Below are 21,457 nucleotides of genomic sequence, written 5' to 3' on the forward strand. Positions count from 1 at the left end.
AGACTTAGCGTGCTAGAGGCACAATAAGCACTTTTTTTCCCCCAAACTATGATGCCCAAAGGGTGTAAACTAATGGATTAGCAAAGACCAGAAACACATCTTAATAGGGCATATTGGAACCAGCATTGCTAATTTCTATACCTTCCCATCCATAAGTAAAAAAAATCACTATGGATGCATTTAATCTTTATTAACTTTCCTTCGCATAAATGTTCTCAAATCTATCAATGAATGATGCTGCTACTTTGTAATATGTATTTGGGTAGTATTGATGTGTGAATAGGAAACTGGACTGCTTAATCAATCATACAGTATATATGAAATAATCACTAACTTCAGCAATTTCATTAAGTTGACAGTGATAAAAGCAGGTCAGGGAATGCTATTTCAATTACTTCAAGCATTCTGTTTAATGGATCCTACAGAAGATTAAAGTGACTGTCATGAGAGAAGTATGGGGACTGCCATTGTAGGCTTCCTGAGATGCTAAATGCTTGGCTGTCTGACTTCAGTATTTTTCAGTCCCAGTCTCAGAAAAAGTATGCTGTAAATGAGTGTCAGAAATACTTATTCTATACTTCTTCCAGATCAGCAGCTCAGACAGCACTGTAGTCAAAGTATCAGAATGAAAGCCAAAAGAACTAACAAGAATTCTCAAAGAAGAGCTCAGTTATGTATTCTCACATGACAGTGTGCCTTTAAAAGGCTTACTCCAGCCAGGACAATTTTAATTGGACAAAGTGGATGGAATAGAACCTCGGTCAGATTTTTTTTTTTTTTTGCAGTCTGTGTTCTCATGTAACTCAATTTTTCCGTCAGTTACCATGAGTATTGGAAGGGATAGGTATTCTATTCAGCAGGAAAACAGACTGCAATAAAAAAAACTCTTTGATAAAGCAGAAGTAAAAGGTCTTTCTGAACTAGTACATAAAAGGTAATCTTATAATCATGCTAATCTGTAGGTACAATGAATATCTCAAAAAACGTCTCTCAAAAGCCCTTAGGACTTGTGATGTCAGTTCAATAAGGATGCTTATTGAACTGCATCCTTATTGAACTGACATTACAAGTCCTAAGCGCTTTTGAGAGAAGTTTTATGTGTTTTTGTTTGCAGGAATCCTGGGTTTTCCCAAGGATTATTCTCTACAGCAGCTTTATACACATTGCTTTTTGTGGCTTGTGGAATGTGTCACTAACACTGCAATGGCGCCTGGTCTTTTTGTGTGGCGACAATGAATATATCCTAACCATGGTCATATAAGCAATAGCTTCACCAGCACATGTTCAATGATGCTCTGTATTTCAGAGCACACAGTATGCCATGGAATGTAGAGTCATAGGGGCAGGACATGAGGTGAAATTTCTCCAACATACTCTTGACAGCAAAGAAAAAAAAAAAAAAAAAGTTAAAAGTTACAGAAGTATTTAGTCTTTGCAAGCCTATCAAACATGTTTTGGAAGGAAGCTTCCAGATACCATCCTGAACGTTCCCAACTAATAATTACGTCCTTTTAACACAACGGGGGGAGTAGACTAAAACTGGGGAGCACAGAATCTGGAGCAGCTGTGCATGGTAACCAATTAGCTTCTAACTTCAGCTTGCTCAAATCAGCTTTAAAAAAAAAAAAAAAAAAAAAAAAAAAAAAATTAATAATAATAAATAATAATAATAATAATAATAATAATAATAATAATAAGTAGAAGCTGCTTGATTGCCAGGCAAAAAACTGCTTCATATTCTGGCTGCCTGTCTTCGTAAAATCCCCTTCACTTGAACAGTTCACGCAGCCATTTTGCTCATGTATTTTCTTTAATATATATATATATATATATATATATATATATATATATATATATATATATATACACACATGAACTACAAGGTTTTGAAGCTTTATCGCTCTCACCTGCCTATGCCTGATTTGTGGCTTTCTTTCATAATACTTCTTTGCAGACTCTGAAGACTTCTTTATGGTTAAAGGCACTCCGTATTTAGCAGCTGGTTTGGTGATTTTCTGTGCAGGCGGGGAGGAAGATTGGATGGCTTGTGCTGGAGCTTGTCTTTTGGCTAATTCCACAAAACATAAAATGGGTACATATCAGACATTCAAGTGACTCAGTATCCAACAAACACAAGCAGGCAGAAAGAACACTGGTTTATTTAAAAAAAATGTTCAGGTATCTTCGACTCCACTTAAAACTTACCTCTTCTCTAACAACCAAGGTGCCTTACAGACATCTTCCCAGGTATCGGTCTTCAGGCATCTTCCTTGGATGGTGCGGGGTGACTTAACCCCTGTGCATGTACAGGAGTCAGCCATCCTGGCACAGAGGGACCCGTGATAGCAATGTAAGCTGAGCTGAGCATGAGTAGTTTGCATGCCAAAGAAAACTGGGGGCTGGCAGGTAGGTGTATTTGATCGCAGAAGAGGCAATACATGTCTATTCTGCAATAATACCCTGTTCAAAGTCTGTTCTAAATAAGCCTTCAGTTCTGCTTTAACAGTGCATTGTTGTCTTTTTGCTAAATTTATTGAGATAACAATCAGAAAAAGACAAAGTAATCACAAACAGAAATAACAGCCATGGTTAATAAAAGAAAATCTGTCAGTTTAGCCAGGTACACATGGGCCCAATATAAGGTTAGTTCAGTAGCAACTCGCCGACTTTTGATTTGTGTGTACATTGGTCTGTTCTACAAAAGCAGGTCTAATAACTGACTGTCATGGAGAACTTTGTCTATTTAGACAAAAGCACTGTGCGATCCAAAGATTAGATTTGCTAGTTTCACATTGTGCGTATGCTGGTTTGAAGAGGTCTGGTGTGAAACTAGGCAAAGGGAACAGCCTTGAAGTTGGCTACCATTAAGCCTAGAACCCCCATGCAGAAGTGAACTAAGGGGTGCCATTTTAGGCTGAGCTTCTGCATGTGGGAAGGAAGATTCTAGCTTGAGCTGTGTCCAAGATTTGACACAGGTACTCCAGATAGTGTGAGGGCTAGAGAGGAGACTTAGGCTAGATGATCAACTTTCCAAAGGTTTGAAGAAACTGAATTGTCCTCTGGATGTTCACAGAAAAGGTTGTGGCTGAGGAGTCCTTCAGTAGGAGATCAGCCAGGTAAACTGTGACTTAAATGCCCTAGGTTCACAGAAGAGCCAGAGCAGAGCAAGCACTTTAAAATGAACATGCCAGTTATAAAAGATAGGCAGAATAGAATTACAGTGCTACAACAAACTGGAAGTGTTGGTCTCCCACATCAAAACTTATTCCAGAAATTCCTTTTGCATGAGAGAAGCAATGACAGATCTCACAAATCCCATACAAAATGTTGGTACACAAAGAAATCTGTTTAGAGATTTTAAGTCCAGCATTGGGTGGATGCCCTTATATGGTTGTGGAACTATAAATAGGTTTAAATGGAAACCTAGAAATAAGTCTTCTTTTGGTCTAAAGCTGGCAGATTGGAAAGCAATAAGCAAGCAAGGGGCAGTGAAAAAAATTGTACTCCTGTGAAATGACAGATTGGACCCAGAGGTCCAGGACATCTCAAAACAAAACTGGGGCTAATACCAACAGACGTGCCCCCACTGTGAGGAGCAAGGCTGCCACTTATTAGCGAGCAGGGCTCCTGGGTAGGCTTGGAGGACTCAGGAGACCAGGACCTACAACGAAAATGAAGTGCATGAGGTTGATCCCTGTGGTGAGAAAGAGGACCCTTTTGCTAAGTAGAACCGTAGGAAAGGAATTTATCAAGGGATTCCCTGAAGGGGTTCACCATCAAAAGGCATGCGAAGAAGATTCTTCCTCCAAGCAGAATCAGCAAAGCAAGCTTTTAGTCACAAAATCTTGCCATATGCACAGAGATAAGGGACATTCTAGAATCTAGAGACTCGTGCTGATGTTCAAGAGCAGGGGTCTCCAAAGGGCTGGTTTACTGTCCTTCAGACTTTAGGGGGGCTTGAGTACCTAGTTAAAAGAAGAAAATGCCCCAGCGTCAATGGGAGTTAAAAAATTACATAGGGTCTGTAGTCAGTAGAAGGAGGAATAGTGCCCCATTATTACCATTAGTGGGAGTAGTGCCTAATTATTTATAATCAGTGGAAGGAAAAATTCCCCATAGTTGGTGTCAGTGAGAGGAATGGTTCCCCCCTGTTGGCGTGAATGGAAGGAACGGTGCCCCTTGTTGGTGTCAGCGGAAGGAATAGTTCTCCAAGGGCCGGAAAAAAGCAAGCAAAGGGTCGCATTCAGCCCATTGGCCACAGTTTGGAGACCACTGTTCTAGAGAATGTAATTTGCCAAACCAATAAGGGTGAGGTCAACAGTTGCAACTGTTCTAAGAGAGCAGGGTCAACAAAGACAGGTTTATGGTCTGTTTGTTTTGCCAACTTAGTAATGGTCTGAGAAATGGGCATGGCAGTAATTGCTGGTTGCAGGACTAGATCTGCAAAAAGCATATAAGGCTTTAATAGGGCTTCAAAGTACATATCAAAAAAATCCTTGAAATAGGGAAAATCCTCAAAAGAAAAAAACTTAAAGGTTTATTGAGAACTGAAATGGTAGGATTTAATGGAATAACCTAGGCCTCACAAAGTGCACAATCAGAGAATATGGTAAAAGTATTTGACTTAACCAGTCTTAGTGCCCATAGGGGACTGAGCTATTGGCTGAGGAGAGTGAAGGACTGTTAGGCAAAGATTAGCGCTGACCGTGTACACAGTAGAGATCATTTGGCGTGAACTCATAGCTTGTACCTCATGAAATGCCAGAGATTAAAAATCCTCTGGTCTCAGCTACAAAATCGTGGTTCTAAATACTTTCCTCCAAAATATCCTCAAGTAAAGGAGGTTACATCTCTAATTCCAGAACCGGGTGCAGGATTTAGGGGATGTGCATCATATCACCCCTTTAAAAATCAAAGGTTCTACAAGCATTGAAAGTTTTCCAAAGAACTCAGACATAGTGGCAAAAAAATCTGCTGTTGTCTAACAGACTGCATGGTGCGTGCCCAGGAGGGTGCTAGAGAGGAGCGGCATCATGACAAGACATTGCTATGGGACAAGGGAACAGCTAACGCCCTATGCTGCATTTAGGGTTTCTTGTAGGCTGTCTGCAGTCTACATGTTATTCTGCCCCTTTGGTCCAGCTCCATTGAACCTGTGATCTACCATTAATAAGTGAGGGGATCCCCAATGGGGTACTCACAAAATCTAATTCAAACTGGATAGGGTTTTGTGGTTCCGGATACAATAGCCACTGTAATCCAGGTGCTGTGTTCTTGAGGTGAGCACCTAACACAGGATCCAATGATCAAAGAAAACATTACTGGCTGGCCCCACACAGTTGGGTATGGGTACGGTCCCCAAGGTACGCACAGAGGGTCTCCAAACTGGAAATTGCTAGATAGCCCATGTTGATAAGCAGTCAGATCTTGATCGAAGAAATAATGAAAAAAAAATGAATAGTTTAAAGCGGTAGTATACCCCGCTTTTTAACTTTTACCTACAGGTAAGCCTATAATAAAGCTTACCTGTAGGTAAAATTAATATCTCCTAAACCTGCACCTTGAATATTTTCAAAGGGAGGCTTCTGGAGAACTGAGCACCAAATTAAAGTCCTATGGCAGTAACGGAGACTGCACTGGTGGAGCCAAGTGTTAAACCCCATGAAGGAAGGTAAGCACCAGGGAGTGTGTGGCCAAACATCGTTGAAAGAACACTGCCAAGGCCGACACCTGGCCCTTAAAAGGAACTCAAAGCCAGTTTCTGCTCAACCCCCTATTGAAGGAAGGTCAAGACCCGAGCCAGCCATTGAGAGAGGGAGGCTGAAGCCCAAGAGATTCAGACCACTCAATGTACGTTTTCTACATACAATGGCAGATCTTCCTAGCGTTCAACAGCGTTGGAATCACCGACTCAGACAAACCTCTATCCTTCAGCATGTGGCTTTCAATAGCCAAGCCGTCAAAGCCAGTGACTAAAGCAGGATGGAAGTGCGGCCCTTGGGACAGCAGATCCTCCCGAGAGGTAGTCTCCAAGGGACATCAGTGACCAGCAACACTGAGGTAATCCACCTGCCAGTTTACTACCCCTGGAATATGTAGGGCGGAGACATCTGAAACAAAATGTTCTGCCCACGGTAGAATGTGCACAAAGGAGGTCCACAGGTCCGGGAACCAGCAAAGACTTCCCCCCACCTCAGATACAGGTGAGAGCACACCTTCATGCTGAAGAAGACTTGTCCGCGGGTCTGGAGAAGCCCGCTCTCGACTTGCCAACTTAAGGTTGCTTGGATACTCCAGAGGAGGTCTTGAAAGGCTTTGATCCCTTGTCAGCTGACCCAGAGGGATGAAGAGCCTTCTTGTGAGCAGAGAAGAATGGGCCAGGTCTACGAAGAGGATCCTTGCCCATACTAGCCTGCGAAAGGAAGGTACTCTTTCCCCCCCCCCCGCCCCCTCCCCCGTGAGACCCTGTATGATGTCATCCAGGGTAGCTCCCAACAACAGGTGATTGCCTTAAAAAGGGAGATCAGTTAAACAAAAACAAAAAAAAAAAAAAGCCTTAAGACGTCTGGTCCGCAGACAGCAAGGCCAAAAGACACACCTAAGGACCACTGCCGCAACAGACAGACAGTCAAGCAAGCAGGGGAGCCACAGCCAAAGAGGCATCACAGATAAACTGCAGCCCCTGGACCAACTGGTCCGCTAGCTCAGTAAAAGCAGGGGGGAGCTATTCCCCCTCCAGGTCACAAAGTGCCAAACCAGCAACAGTGAACATACTGCGGGCCACAGCCTCTGCCTTCCTGTGAGCTTGATCCTTAAAGGCCGGAGACTATTCAAACGGAATCATAGTTGCCTTGTTCAATCTGGAACCCGGGGAACAGTCCATTTTTTTTTAGAGGGCACTTTTCAAAGGGGTACCACATTAAAATCACTTAGGGTGTACAAGGGGACGTTTTGGTCATCCCACACTGTTTTGTGACAATTCTGTCAAAATAGGAGGGGGAAGGGAAACACCTTTGCTGCTCCAGACGGCTTGTGAGTGCCAAAGGGAACCGTTTCCTCCGCTGCAGCTTCAGCTGTGTCCTCCATTTTTTAAGTCTCACGCATAGACACAATCAGTGCGTCCACCAGCGTCTTTTTATGCGCAGTTACAGGAGTGGAGGATTTATCCTCACTATCTGAGAAATCAGGATTTGTGGTCGCAGAGCCCCCAGGCTGAGTCACGATAGCCGAATCAGAGATTCAGGATGACCTGAACTAGATGACCCACAGGGACCACCAGAAACAGAAGAGGGGGTGCCCATAAAGAAGGAGGGGAACCTGGGGGTCTGACCATCCAATGAACTCGGATGATCTGAAAAAGGAATTGTTGCTCTACATAAAGATGGCCTAGGCTACAAGATTGCCAAGACCCTGAAACTGAGCTGCCGCACGGTGGCCAAGACCATACAGCAGTTTAACAGGACAGGTTCCATTCATAACAGGCCTCGCCATAGTCGCCCAAAGTAGTTGCGTGCACGTGCTCGTCTTAGGGAAACAAACATATGAGTGCTGCCAGCATTGCTGCAGAGGTTGAAGGAGTGGGGGGCCAGCCTGTCAGTGCCCAGACCATACGCCAGACACTGCATCAAATTAGTCTGCATGGCTGTCGTCCCAGATGGAAACCTCTTCTAAAGATGATGCACAAAAAAGCCCTCAAACAGTTTGCTGAAGACAAGCTGACAAAGGACAAAGATTACTGAAACCATGTCCTGTGATCTGATGAGAGCAAGATAAACGTATTTGGTTCAGATGGTGTCAAGCGTGTGGGGGCAACCAGGTGAGGAGTACAAAGACAAGTGTGTCTTGCCTACAGTCAAGTATGATGGTGGGAGTGTCATGGTCTGGGGCTGCATGAGTGCTTCTGGCACTGGGGAGCTACAGTACATTGAGGCAACCACGAATGCCAACTGTGACATATGGAAGCAGAGCATGATCCATTCCCTTCAGATACTGGGCCACAGGGCAGAATTCCAACATGATAACGACCCCAAATACACCCACAAGATGACCACTGCCTTGCTAAAGGGTAAAGGTGATGGACTGGCCATGAAGGTCTCCAAAACTAAACCCTAATGAGCATCTGTGGGGCATCCTCAAATAGAAGGTGGAGGAGAGCAAAGTCTCCAACATCCACCAGCTCCGTGATATCGTCATGGAGGAGTGGAAGAGGACTCCAGTGGCAACGTGTGAGGCTCTGGTGAACTCCATGCCCAAGAGGGTTAAGGCAGTGCTGAAAAATAATGGTGGCCACACAAAATAATGACTTTGGGACCTATTTGGTCATGGACACTTAGGGGTGTACTCACTTTTGTTGCCAGTGTTGAGTTATTTTGAGGGGACAGCAAATTTACACTGTTATACAAGCTGTACACTTATCACTTTATGTTGTAGCAAAGTGTAATTTCTTCAGAGTTGTCACATGAAAAGATAATAAAATATTTACAAAAATGTGAGGGGTGTACTCACTTTTGTGAGATACCGTAGCTTCCACAATATAATGACTAATTGTGGCACCCTGTATGTATCTTTCAAAATCTTACTTTTTTTTTGGCTTACAAATCATTTTCAGCAGTAGTTGAAAAATCCTTTGTTAGACAGGAGGTTACAAAAAGCATCGCTGCCTTCTGTAAAAGGACAGTGGTCCGACGTTTGCCTGAGCGAATGAGTGTGAGCCTCACTGATTGTTGTACTATAGCTCTCTCAGTATGGGGTGCATCAGACCTCTGCAGAGAGATTGATGCTCTCACACAGATAATCCCCTCTTCAGCCTACTGACCAACCACAGATATTTCTACTGTTGCTGTTTACAGTCACTACTAAAAGTGAAAGCGAAAGAAAAATCACAAACTTTGAATAGTCACTAGAAAAGGAATAGAGGGGAAATCTTCCAAATAGGGATACTAGTTCTAGTTTCCTTAATAGTAGATACATATTCGCCAGCACACCATGGATCTTGCAAAAGCAGTCCAAAAAACTTTATTCAAGATAAGATCACATCAGAAAAATATAGTGCTATTCACACACAAGCCTACAAACCAGGAAGGTGTGCAATAGGAATATGAACTATACTAGTTTCCTTAACCACTTAAGCCCGGAAGATTTTACCCCCTTCCTGACCAGGGGGTATTTTGCGATTCGGCACTGCGTGACTTTAACGGACAATTGCACGGTTGTGCAACGCTGTACCCAAATGAATTTGACGTCCTTTTTTTCCCACAAACAGAGCTTTCTTTTGGCGGTATTTGATCACCTGTACGATTTTTTGACCATGCGCTATAAACAAAATAAGAGCGACAATTTTGCAGAAATAACAATATTTTTCACATTTTTTTATATGAAATCCCCCCCCCCCCCCCCCAAATGTAAAAATCAATTTTTTTAAAAATTTTTGGCCAATTTGTTTTCTGCTACCTATGTTTGTTAAAAAAAAAAAAAATCACAATAAGCGTATTTTGATTGGTTTGCGCAAAAGTTATTGCGTTTACTAACTAGGGGAAAGATTTTTGTCATTTTTGTTGGTTTTTTTTTTTAACGCGTAATGGAGGCGATCTGCGATTTTTTTTGCGGTACTGCAACATTGCGGCGGACAGATCGGACCCTTGACTGACATTTGACACTTTTGGGGGTACCAGTGACATTACTACAGTAATCAGTTACTGTAAAAATGACACTGGGAGGGAAGAGGTTACCTATATTGGAGAGGGAGGGATTAAGTGTGTCCCTTACTGTCATTGGATGTGGCTAGTGGTGTAATAGCACAGATCAACGGTCCTACATAGCAGGACCGAGTGATCTGTGTTTTTACACCGGGGAGAATGACAGGCGGCTTTGTTTACACTAGCCGCCTGCCTTTCTCCCTCTCTGCCCGACGATCGCGAGTGACCGGCGGACATCGGGTCCGCCGGTCACAAGCGCGGGCTTTCTCTGGTACGAGCGGGAGCGCGCCTCTGGCAGCGCGCGCTCGCCCCCTATTTGCTCCCAGGCTAGTGACGTGCCGGTGCGTCACTTTGCCTGGGAGGGGCTGACCGCCGCCGTATATAGTCGGGCGGCAAGTGGTTTTAATAACACTCCAGAATTTCCTCACGGTTGAGGAATTTCCTCTCACTTTCTGTTGTAGCTATGGGACAGGAAGTGGAGGAAAACAGTGGTTATAATTCCCCCTTTTGCATTTAGTTCTACTTTAACTTTCGATTTTGAAGATGTACTTTAACCTCATTTTTAACTTCTATTACTACAATATTTGTGCTCACAAGTCTCCTTTATTGTAGGCTTCACATTACAGTATAGTAACTTGAAAGCAAGTAATATTAATTATAAACCAAAGCGGTATTTGGCACCTACTCCAAAATCCGACATACTTAATAAAAACCGTAGCTGCCCCTTTATAAGGAGCATAAATCCACTTACAACATACATAAAGTAAAAAAGGTATGGTGCTTGGTTCTAGATGATAGAAGTGACAGTACAGTAATAGAATGAAATAAATATATATTTATATTATATAGTGTATGGATGTGCACTCACCAGAGAGGTTTAAACCTATTTTTGTTTTAATTTTTATTGTAGAAAGTGAGAAAGGCAGATGCCAAATATACATAGATATGTAAATTAGGAAGTATACAAAGGATCCAATGCCAGCGAGTTACAATTGCAACAGATTCAAGTCAAAGAGGACAAAAGAGAGGACCGGAGCTAACCATCAAAAAGTAGAGGTCCTGACAAATATCAGCTGTAATGTGAACCAGGACCGATAAAGGAAGCAGGGAGGAAATGTCCCCTAGAGCCAACTGGCATTTTATAGTGTAATTCCGGGAGGTTAACCCAAAACGGGGACATTTCCAAGATAACCCTATAAGTGATAGAAACTGTCCAATTTTTACAAATATCTAAAAAAAGACAGAGAGAAGAAAACCAACAGGGAGAAAGAAAGAGAAAAAAAAAGGTTATTAGGAGGGTGGGAGGTTTAGGATGGATAAGTAGGCTCTGGAGTCACTCAGTAGGCAGTGAGATGTGAGGACACCATCAACCAGTAGAAGTCACCTCAATGAGAGCCTGATAACATGTTCCATAATATCCAAGTGTGCTTGCAGGCCTCTCGTTTCTGCCAGGCGGTCAAAACCAGGTCCTCCATCCAGTTTAAATCCTCAACCTTTCCTAACCACAGCCCAATTGTTGGAGGCTGTGTCTGTTACCAGGTGAGAGGAATGCAAGGCTTAGTCGCATTCAGAAGGTGTTGAAGAATAGATTTCTTGTAAACCTTGGTGAGGATTGTGGATGCTTGCAATAAGAAAAACGCTAGATTAAATAGCACCCCTAACTGCGCTAAACACCCAAGAATAAATCAGAAACTTACAGTGAAATATCACCTATTAATACAAATATAAAAGCTGCACTGTAAAGATGGCAAATATTGAACTAATAAATACCATGTAATGTGAAATTTAAACAATAAATTGGTGTACATTAATATATTGAAGTCCACTTGTGTAACAAACAAATATGGAAACATGAATTTTCTCCACCACCATCTTGTGTTACTATGAAAAGTCCAAATCCGTGAAGAAATTAGATGCGATGCAAGTAGATTTCAGATAAAAAAATGACATACAGGGTCTTCCACCGCCAACCTGTGCACCACCACCATGCAAATTGTCTGCTTACCAGATGGAAAGGCCCATAAAGGGTCAGACACACCAGAGGAAAGTTGATAACGATTAGTCAGTATTATCTCCACTGAGCTCCTTAAGGGATATTCCGCAGAGAGAAAGGCCCATAGAGGGTCAAACACGCCAAGGGTAGGTTGATAAGGAGCTTAGTGGAGAGATTACTGACCAGTCGTTAAGTGATAATCCGCTTGACCACAGATGAATCCCATGAAAATAAATAAAGATCTAGGACTGTGAGGCCCCCAAATTGTTTTCAGAGGGACAACAAAGATCTTCTGATCCTTAGGTGTTAATGAGCCCAAATAAAACTGGAATAAAGGGAATGAGCCAGTTTAAAATATCTTGTAGGGATAGCTATAGGTAGAGCCTGAAATAGGTATAAAAACTTGGGTAGGACACTCATTTTTACAATATTGCACCTTCCAAACTAGGATTATAATCCAGGTTTCACGTTTCCAGGAGAGAGGGCACATTGCGTGAAACTGGAAGAAAGTTAGGGCCAAAGGTGCAGGAGAGGTCAGCAAGGATAAAGGTCCCCAGGTATTTCAAGGTTTGGTCTGCCCACTTAAATTTCAAACTAAGCTGCAATGACCCGAGCAGGGAAGAAGGGACGTCCGCACCCATAGCCTCAGACTTTGAAAAGTTGATCTTAAGATAAGAGAGAGATCCATATAGTTTGGTTTCTTTGAACAGGTTTGGGAGGGAGATTAACAGATTGGTGAAAGAAAAAAGCATGTCGTCAGCATAAACTAAGATTTTATGTTGGGACCTCCCACTGCACAAGCCTTGTATGTCAAGGTTCAAACAGACAGTATATAGTAAAGGCTCTAAAGTAAGAGCAAAGAGAAGGGGTGACCATGACTATCCCTGCCTAGTCCCATTTGTTACTGGGAAGGGGGATGAAAGGACACCATTCACCTTAACCTGCACCGTTGGTGGAGAGTAAATACTCGAGATCCAGTGGAGCATGTTGTCACCTAAGTTGATTCGTCTCAGGACGGTAAACATGAATGTTGGATCCTTTTTACAGGTTAGTCAAAAAGCGCTTTTTTGTTTTCAGAAGCCAAGATTCCTCCTGGGGTGTGCTGCAAGGATTCCTCAATTTTGATATCACTCATACGTATGATGACCAAACGGGATATAGATCTAAAGTATCATAGAGCAGTAACTATTTAAAATTAGTATGCAGTTGAAAAAGTTGGTTACACTCACATTTATAGATGCCTGAAAGCCGGCCCCAGCATATACAGGGTGTAGGGATGGGATGTCACTGTGGCAACTAACATGGAGCCGACGTGCATTCCAAGCCTCGTTCTCTGATTCCCGGTCAGGACGTAATGTCATGTCACACAGGACCTGGAAGTGACGGTCCCACACGCGTTTCTCTTGAATTTGCATCTTTGTCTTCCTGAAGAGTTACTGCACTATGATACTTTATATAGCAGTTAAAGTATTGAACACCTCACCATTTTTCTAGGTAAATAAATATATTTCTATAGGTGTTACTGTTATTACATATTCACCACATATCGGTAACAACCCATGCAATCCATACATTCAAAGAAACCAAAACACATGAGTTAAGAAAATCATGATGGGTAAAAGCGAAGAGCACTCTCAAGACCTTTGCAAGCTTATTATTGCAAAATATACTGATGGCATTGGATACAGAAGGATTTCTAAACTTCTGAATGTTCCAATGAGCACTGTTGGGCCATAATCCAGAAGTGGAAAGAACATAATTTCACCATAAACCGGAAACAACCAGGTGCTCCTTGCAAGATTTCTGACAGAGGAGTGAAAAGAATGATCATAAGAGTTGGCCGAGAACCACTTGTGGGGAGCTTCACAAAGACCTGAAATTAGCAGGTACAATGGTTTTAAAGAAAACTACAAGTAATTTACACAACTGCCATGACCTGTATGCATGCAAGACTTGTTTAAAGTTTGCTGCACAACATTTAGACACGCCTGTTAAAGACTGGGAGAATATAGTCTGGTCAGAGGAGACCAAAATTAAACTCTTTGGATGCCATAATACACAACATGTTTGGAGGTCAAATGGCACTGCACATCACCCCAAAAACATCATACCAACAGTGAAGTTTGGAATTGGGAACATCATGGACTGTTTTTCAGCATACAATACTGGCAAACTTCATATCGGTGAATGGAAAAATGTACCAAGGCATGCTTGATAAAAATCCACCAGGATGATGAAGATGAAACGAGGATGGATATTTCAGCAAGACCATGGTCCCAAACACAGTCTTAGAAACTCTCATTTGGTTTCAAAGAAAGATAATTAGGCTGCTAGAATAGCCCAGCCAATGACCTGACTTGAATCAAATAGAAAATCTATGAAAAGAACTAAAAATCGGAGTTCATAGAAGAGGCCCACGGAACCTTCAAGATTTGAAGACTGTGTGGAAGAAAGGGCCAAAATCACACGTGAGCAATGCATGGACTAGTTTTTCTATACGGGAGGTGTCTTGAAGCTGTCATTACCAAAAAATGATTTTTTACAAAGTATTAAATACATTTCAGTTAGCGTGTTCAATACTTTTTCCAATTCCATTTTATTACACAAAACTGAATTGTTTTATTTTCTTTGTATATATGAATTGCATTGGGTGTTACCAACATGTGGAGAACATTTAAGGTCAATATCATCTGTAGAAATATATTTACCTAGAAAAATGGTGACATGTAAAAAAAACTATTTTACCTGCTGGATCTATCTCCCGTTTGGTCATTCTACATATGAGTAATATCAAAAAAGTGTTGAAATCCTTGCAGCACACCCCAGGAGGAATCTTGGCTTTTAACCACTTGCCGACCGCCACAAGTACATATACTGCGGCGGTCAGCCCCTCACAGGCAAAGTGACTTATATATACATCACTAGCCTGTGAGGCTCTGGGGAGCGAGCACGCGCCGCCGGAGGCGCGCTCCCGCTCAGTCACGGACCCCCCCGCGCGTGTGCCTGGCGGACAAGATGTCCGCCGCTCACTCTGCGATCCTCGGTGGAGAGGGAGAAGGGCAGGCGGCTAGTGTAAACAAGCCCCCTGTCATTCTCCCCTGTGTAGAAACAGTGATCATACGGTTCTACTATGTAGGACCGTTGATCACTGTTCCTACAGCTCAAGCCACAGCCAATCACAGTTAGAATCACGCCCCTAGGGACACACACCACCCCTCCCTCTCAAATAAAGTTAACCCCTTCACTGCCAGTGTAATTTTACAGTAACTGTACTGTAGAAATGTCACTGGTAACCCCAAAAGTGTCAAAAATGTCAGTCAAGGGTCCGATCTGTCCGCCGTAATGTCGCAGTACCGCAAAAAAAAAAAAAAAAACGCAGATCACCGCCATTACGCGTTAAAAATAAAAACAACAAAAATGACAAAAATCTTTCCCTTTGTTAGTAAACGCGATAACTTTTGCGCAAACCAATCAAAATACGCTTTTTGCGATTTTTTTTTACCAAACATATGTAGCATAAAACAAATTGGCCGAAAATGTTAAAAAATTTTGATTTTTACATTTTTTTTTTGGGGAATTTCATATAAAAAAAAAAAATGTGAAAAATATTGTTATTTTTGCAAAATTGACGCTTTTTTGTTTATAGCGCAAAAAGTAAAAATCGCACAGGTGATCAAATACCACCAAAAGAAAGCTCTGTTTGTTGGAAAAAAAAGGACGTCAAATTCGTTTAGGTACAGTGCCGCACGACAGCGCAATTGTCCGTAAAGTCACGCAGTGCCGAATCGCAAAATACCCCCTGGTCAGGAAGGGGGTAAAATCTTCCGGGGCTTAAGTGGTTAAGAACAAAAAAAGCGTTCTGACCAACCAGTAAAAAGGGGTCAAACATCTCTGGTGAGTGCACATCTATACTTTTAGCACAAGCAGTGAAGGATTTTTAAAAATTGCGTTGGAAGATTGACTTTGGTGTTGGGAATTTATTACACTAGAATATATAATTACTTAGATTATACTACTGTATTGTCACTTCTATCATCATTTAGAGCCAAGCGCCATACCTTTACTATACAGAAGTAATAATAATTACCTACCAGCTTTGTCATGACCTGCAGATTTAGGTTGGTTCAGAACTGCTCCCATGCCAAATTCTTCAACAAAAAGCTGACAAATTAAAATAGAATATAATCACATTGTGCATTATTAAATAACACAACTGATAATGCATGCATAGTACAAAAAAAAAACATATATATCATAGCATCAGCACTTTTGCTTTTTCCACAGCAAAATAAAAGGTAATATCATCTGATATTACCGGATGATATGAGCACAAAAATGGAAAAAAAAAAAAAAGGATGGTGAGAAATGCTTATACTTTTGTGTTAAAGGTATTGTAAACCTTAGACCTGAATATGAACCAAGCACGCCCCCACTAAGTGCCGGTTCACACACATGCGATGTCAGACATCACATGTGATTCGCAACGCACTGCTGTGCAAATCACATGCAATGTCTGTTATGATGCAAATTCTGCCATGCAGATTGGCTGAATTTGCATCGCATTCGCACCAAAGTTTCACAGGACCCTTTTTTTGGTCCGCACCAGAATCGGATTGCATAGGTGTTCACACCTAAGCGATCAGATTCTTGTCCGAACTGACAGTTCATACTGCGATATGCTAACTAATCTGGGGGTGTCGTTAACTTTGTACTGACACTCCCAGCAGTTTGCCAGTCGGATGCGATGTGGGAACCCGCAGTGGATTTGCAGGGTTTCCGCATCGCAACGATGTGAACCTGCACTTTGTGTCACTCCTGTCAACTGCTTCGTCCCTTTGCTATCAGCATGAATCACTTCAGACAAGCTTTTCTGACACCAAGCGAAAAAAACAAACAGGGGAGGGATCTCCAGCTGACCGACCGCTCCAGCTCTGTTCCTGTGTGAAGGGGAGTGCATCTCTTCCCTCCAATCAGCTCTCAGAGCTCTCCTCACTGAGCTATGCAGAGTCTAACGCCAGCTCTCCACCCCTTTTTTTCTGAACTCACAAAAGCAAAAAAAGTGAATGTTATTTGAATGGCTGTAGAGAAGAAAAGACTGCAGATAGACAGGTAAAACCTATGTAGGAGGATTTGATTCATCTCGGTGTATCACCTGAGGCCAGTCATTTCACTGGGAATATGTAACGGTTTACAACCATTTAACTACTTGCCAACCAGCCGCCGTAGTTATACTGCGGCAGCCAGCTCTGTTACGCAAAACGACGTACCTGTACATCGCTTCATGTAGCAGTTAGCAGTTAGTATCGCTTCATGTAGCAGTTAGTGTGGGCGCGCGCACCCGCCGATTGGCTAGAAGGGGAGCCAATCAGCAGGTCCGGCGGTCGCAATGTCCGCCAGGCACCCGCGATCACTCCCCATGGAGACTGAAGGGGAGTCTGCCGATGTAAACACGGCAGACAGCTGTTCTGTCAGTGATTAACACAGGGATCCGGTGTTCCTCCTTTTTAGGGACACAGGTCTCTGTGTTCATCCGGTGAGCCCATCCCGCACACAGTTAGAAAGCATACACTTATTGTGATTTTTTAATATGTAGCAGAATACATATTGACCTAAAATGATGAAAATATTCGTTTTTTGTTTTTTTTTGGGGGGGGGGGGGGATGTTTTATAGCAGAAAGTAAAAAAATATTGTTTTTCTTTTCAGAATGGTTGCTCTTTTTTGTTTTTAGTGCAAAAAAAAAAAAAAAAAAAAAAAATCGCAGAGGTGATCAAATACCACTAAAAGAAAGGTCTATTTGTGGTAAAAAAAAAAAGGAACTTCAATTTTATTTGGGTACAGTGTTGCACGACCACGCAATTGTCAGTTGAAGTAACGCAGTGCTGTATCTCAAAAAATGGCCTGATCATCAAAGGGGTAAAACCACCTTAATGGCCTGGTAATTAAGGGGGGTCCTTAAGTTTAACCACGTTAATGACCAGGCCATTTTATGCGATCCAGCACTGCTTTACTTTAACTGACAATTGCACGTTGTCGTGCGACGCTGTAACCAAATAAAATAGATATTTTTTTTTTTTCACTAAAAATAGAGCTTTCTTTTGGTGGTATTTGATCACCTCAGCACTGACTGAAAATGATAAACTATATAACATTTTTGAATGCCTGAATTCATAAGGCAAATGTATTAAATTTCAGACACATAGTAGTTCCTCTTAGGGCACATTAACACTGTGCTATGCATTAATGCGCTGAGGCATGTTAGGACAGCCCTCTCATTTTAAATGGGCAGCGAACGCAGCTCAGGAGTACAAAAAATTGATCCTGCACAATAGTTAGCAATGCAGCGTACCATCCTACACAGAGTATTGACATCTGTGCACTGTACTATAGCACAGATAAATAATTCTGACTAGTATTTAAATACACACTTTTTACTGCAACATGTTGAATATATATTGTGGTGTGGTGCCATTAACTCTAAATACCAGGGCACATATTTAGTAAAGAAAAATATATCTTGAAATACGCACAGATATATTTTTCTTTACTAAATATGTGCCCTGGCATGCTATTTAGAGTTAATGGCACCACACCACAATGTATATTCAACATGTTGCAGTAAAAAGTGTGTACTAAAGTACAAGTCAGAATTAACGATAAAACTTTAAAGGCCTAATGCTGCCCATAATTGGCTCCAAAATTGGGCAGTTTAGCAGGGACCCACCCAATTTCAAACCATCTGTAGCCATTCCTGTTTAAGAGAAGTTGAAGTAAGGATTGACTTTTCTCAAAAACGGGACTGTTAGAAAATCTTCCTACGACCAGAAATGCAGCCAATCGGCTGCAGCACTAATCAGTGTATTCTGACAGCAGAGGAGTCCCTGCGGTTAGAATACAATAGCACAGTGCGGAGGACTTGTGTGGACAGGGGAATGTCAATCAAAAAAAAAAAAAATCTATGGCAAATGCCGATCAGTGCTGCAGCCGACTGGCTAAATTGGTGATCAGTAGAAGATTTTCCAACAGTCCCGTTTGAAAGAAGCAAATCATTATGTCAACTTCTTTTAACAGGAATGGGCACAGATGGATTGAAATTTGGTGGGTCTGGCAGGACGGGAGACCTGATTTGCTTTTCTTGCTACAGCTAAGTTACATGTGCAGATTGTTCCTCCCCAGCCTATGACTGGACAGTGAAGGGAGAAGTAGCAGGCTGAGGAGTTTGTCCCTCTGTCATTGCGTTCTCTCCTCCTGTCAGTATGTTGCTTGTTAGCACATGGGTAGTGCAGTACAAAATAATGCCTGTTTTGCTGCTTTGTCCCCTCTCAGCCTAAAGCCTTGTACACACTTTCTTTCATTGCACCCAGCAGGCTTAACGAAAATAAACTGAAGCGCTCAGGAGGCAATCCTGTACTAACATTTCAATGTTAGTACAGCAATCTCCCCCGCTGAGCTATTGTGTTCTGACAGAGGGAAAGCCCCCCAGCCAGAACACACAAGTCAGCGCTCTCAGCCATTGGCTGAGAGCCCTGATCGGATGCCGATCGGCATGCCCCTCGACAGAAGCCAGGCGTTCGGTCAGTTTCAGTCAGACCTGATGCTATACACAAGGGCCAAATATCAACCAGTTTCTATGGAACCGGCCGATACCGCCCGATATTTGGCCCGTGTGTACAGCCCTTGAGCCATCTTGTGCAGTGGTGGTCAAAATCCGGTAATTATACCAGTTGCATTACAAATATATATTTAATTATGTATTAAAAAGGACTATAGTTGCATAGAACTCAGATTTACCTGTGGAGGCAGAAACTTTTCAATACGCTTAAATATAAAAGGCTTCTCCAATATGGAGTTGACAGATGGACGATCCCTGGGATTTCTTTTAAAAAGCAAAGAAAGCAGATTGCGGAGGTCATAGGTGTAATGCACTGACACTGGGGGATATGAGCCCCGAATGATCTTCAGCACCAGGTTCTTCATATTGCCAGCTTCAAACTGAAATTGAACACTCATAATTTAGGAAATGTACAATTGATCTGTATCAAAGGAGCAGCTTTTTAAAATAATACTTTAAACAAACTTTAAACTATTTATAAGAATGTAAGAGTCAATACAAAGAGCAAAGGTTCTACTTTGTTCATGTTTAATAGGTGAAAATGCTGCAAAACTTAAAGCGGAGTTCCAGCCTAACCGCAAACTCACCTGTCCCACGGTCCAGCGATGCGCCGTCTTCTCCCTCTCTGCTCCGCGGCGCCGGCATCACTGATGTGGGCACCCGGCTGTGACAGTTTGCGGCTTCACAGCCGGGCACGCACTGCGCATGCGCGAGTTGCGCTATGCGTCGTGATTGGCCGGCAATCTTCTGGGACCTCTGACATGTCCCAGAAGATTGCAGGGAGGGAGGGAGAGCTGAGAACTTCCGCTCAGGGCGCCGCGGCGCTCCGAGCGGAAGTGGGAGCGGGTACATGTCAAAACTAGGTACCCGCTCCCCCCCCCCCAAAATGACATGCCAAATGTGGCATGTCAGGGGGTTAGGACTATTTAAAGCGGAAGTTCCACTTTTGGGTGGAACTCCGCTTTAAAAAGGTTTTTCTCTAGGCCTACAAAAACGGTCCGTTAGACTTACCGCTAACGGTGTTTCTACGAACCTTCCAGGACGGCAACACATGAGAGATGAGAGGCTCCACCCTACAGGAAACCAAATCAGTTCACAGCTGTTAAAAGGCCCCACCCTTCCCCTTGTCCCTCAGTTGTAAAAAAGTAGTTCTCCAACCGATTCACAAGGGATGAATAATCACTTAGGTACTTACCACCTATTGTTTACATTCTTTCCTCACCCTTTTAACAGGGCGGGAAGTAGGCCTGCCGTCCTGGAAGGTTCGTAGAAACACCGTTACCGATAAGTCTAATGGACGGTTTTCTCCTCTCACCTTCCAGGACGGCAACACATGAGAGGAAAATAAAGTAACCACAGGCCTACCTTAGGGTGGGACCACTGCCTGCAAGATCTTCCTGTCAAATGCCAGGCTTGCAGCACGTTTTACCTCCACTCCATTAGGAGCGATGCAAATATCTTGGAACAAGAGGCTGATCAGCAGGTTTGTCCCTCCAAAGTCTCTGCCTTTTCTGCTTCGGATGCAGGACCTATCTGGAGTGGAACTTAAAAATGAAATCAGAAAAACCTGTGAAATCAGTAGGTTAGCAAGATTGACTGTCTAAATCATCTAGCAATCGTAATCTATCCTGTCTGTACCCCTTCTTAGGGCCACTGACAGGACTAATTCAAGACTTGTTCTGTGAAACAAAGACACTACTTTGATTACCAAAGGGGATCTGGCTTAAAGACTACTCTGTTCAGGAGCCTCCCTGACAGACACCCCTTGCAGGTCCCCTTTAAAATACTATTTATCTTTTATGGTGATGGGTAAAGGGAAGCCCGCTTAAGGGAATAAGGTAAGGTTATTACCTGGACTCAGCAGCTGGACTGGAATGTACCCAAAGTACACCAAATCTATGACTTCCCTCACAACTGAAGGTTGGCATATCAGTTGCGAAAAATGCTCTATATACCTGAAAACTCCTTATACACCTGCCTGCAAATCCAATAAAATTAAGCGGAAAGGAGCTTGTTAAAAGAATGCTTAACCATATTGTAGAGATCAGGTGTCCTACCTGATGTCTGGAACAATAATCCACTTCAATACCATTGGGTTCCTTTTGGTACTGATGAGGGATACATTAACCACTTAAGCCCCAGGCCTATTTCGGACACTT

At 42.6% G+C, this 21,457-nt stretch overlaps 1 protein-coding gene across 5 annotated transcripts in view; it reads right to left on the reverse strand.

Annotated features, from left to right (window-relative positions):
* NEK1 (NIMA related kinase 1) overlaps positions 1–21,457 on the reverse strand; it is a 334,451-nt gene that overhangs the window by 256,823 nt on the left and 56,171 nt on the right. For all 5 annotated transcript variants that reach the window (XM_082243984.1, XM_082243982.1, XM_082243981.1 and 2 more), the window contains exons 8-10: positions 19,478–19,678; positions 15,780–15,849; positions 1,908–2,068 (exon numbers count right to left, since the gene is read on the reverse strand). In XM_082243984.1, the coding sequence (XP_082100110.1) occupies positions 1,908–2,068; positions 15,780–15,849; positions 19,478–19,678 (432 nt within the window). The remainder of the gene's footprint in view (positions 1–1,907; positions 2,069–15,779; positions 15,850–19,477; positions 19,679–21,457) is intronic.

Source organism: Pelophylax lessonae (assembly GCF_965119305.1).
Source record: "Pelophylax lessonae genome assembly, chromosome: 1".
In the NCBI taxonomy this organism is placed as follows: domain Eukaryota; kingdom Metazoa; phylum Chordata; class Amphibia; order Anura; family Ranidae; genus Pelophylax; species Pelophylax lessonae.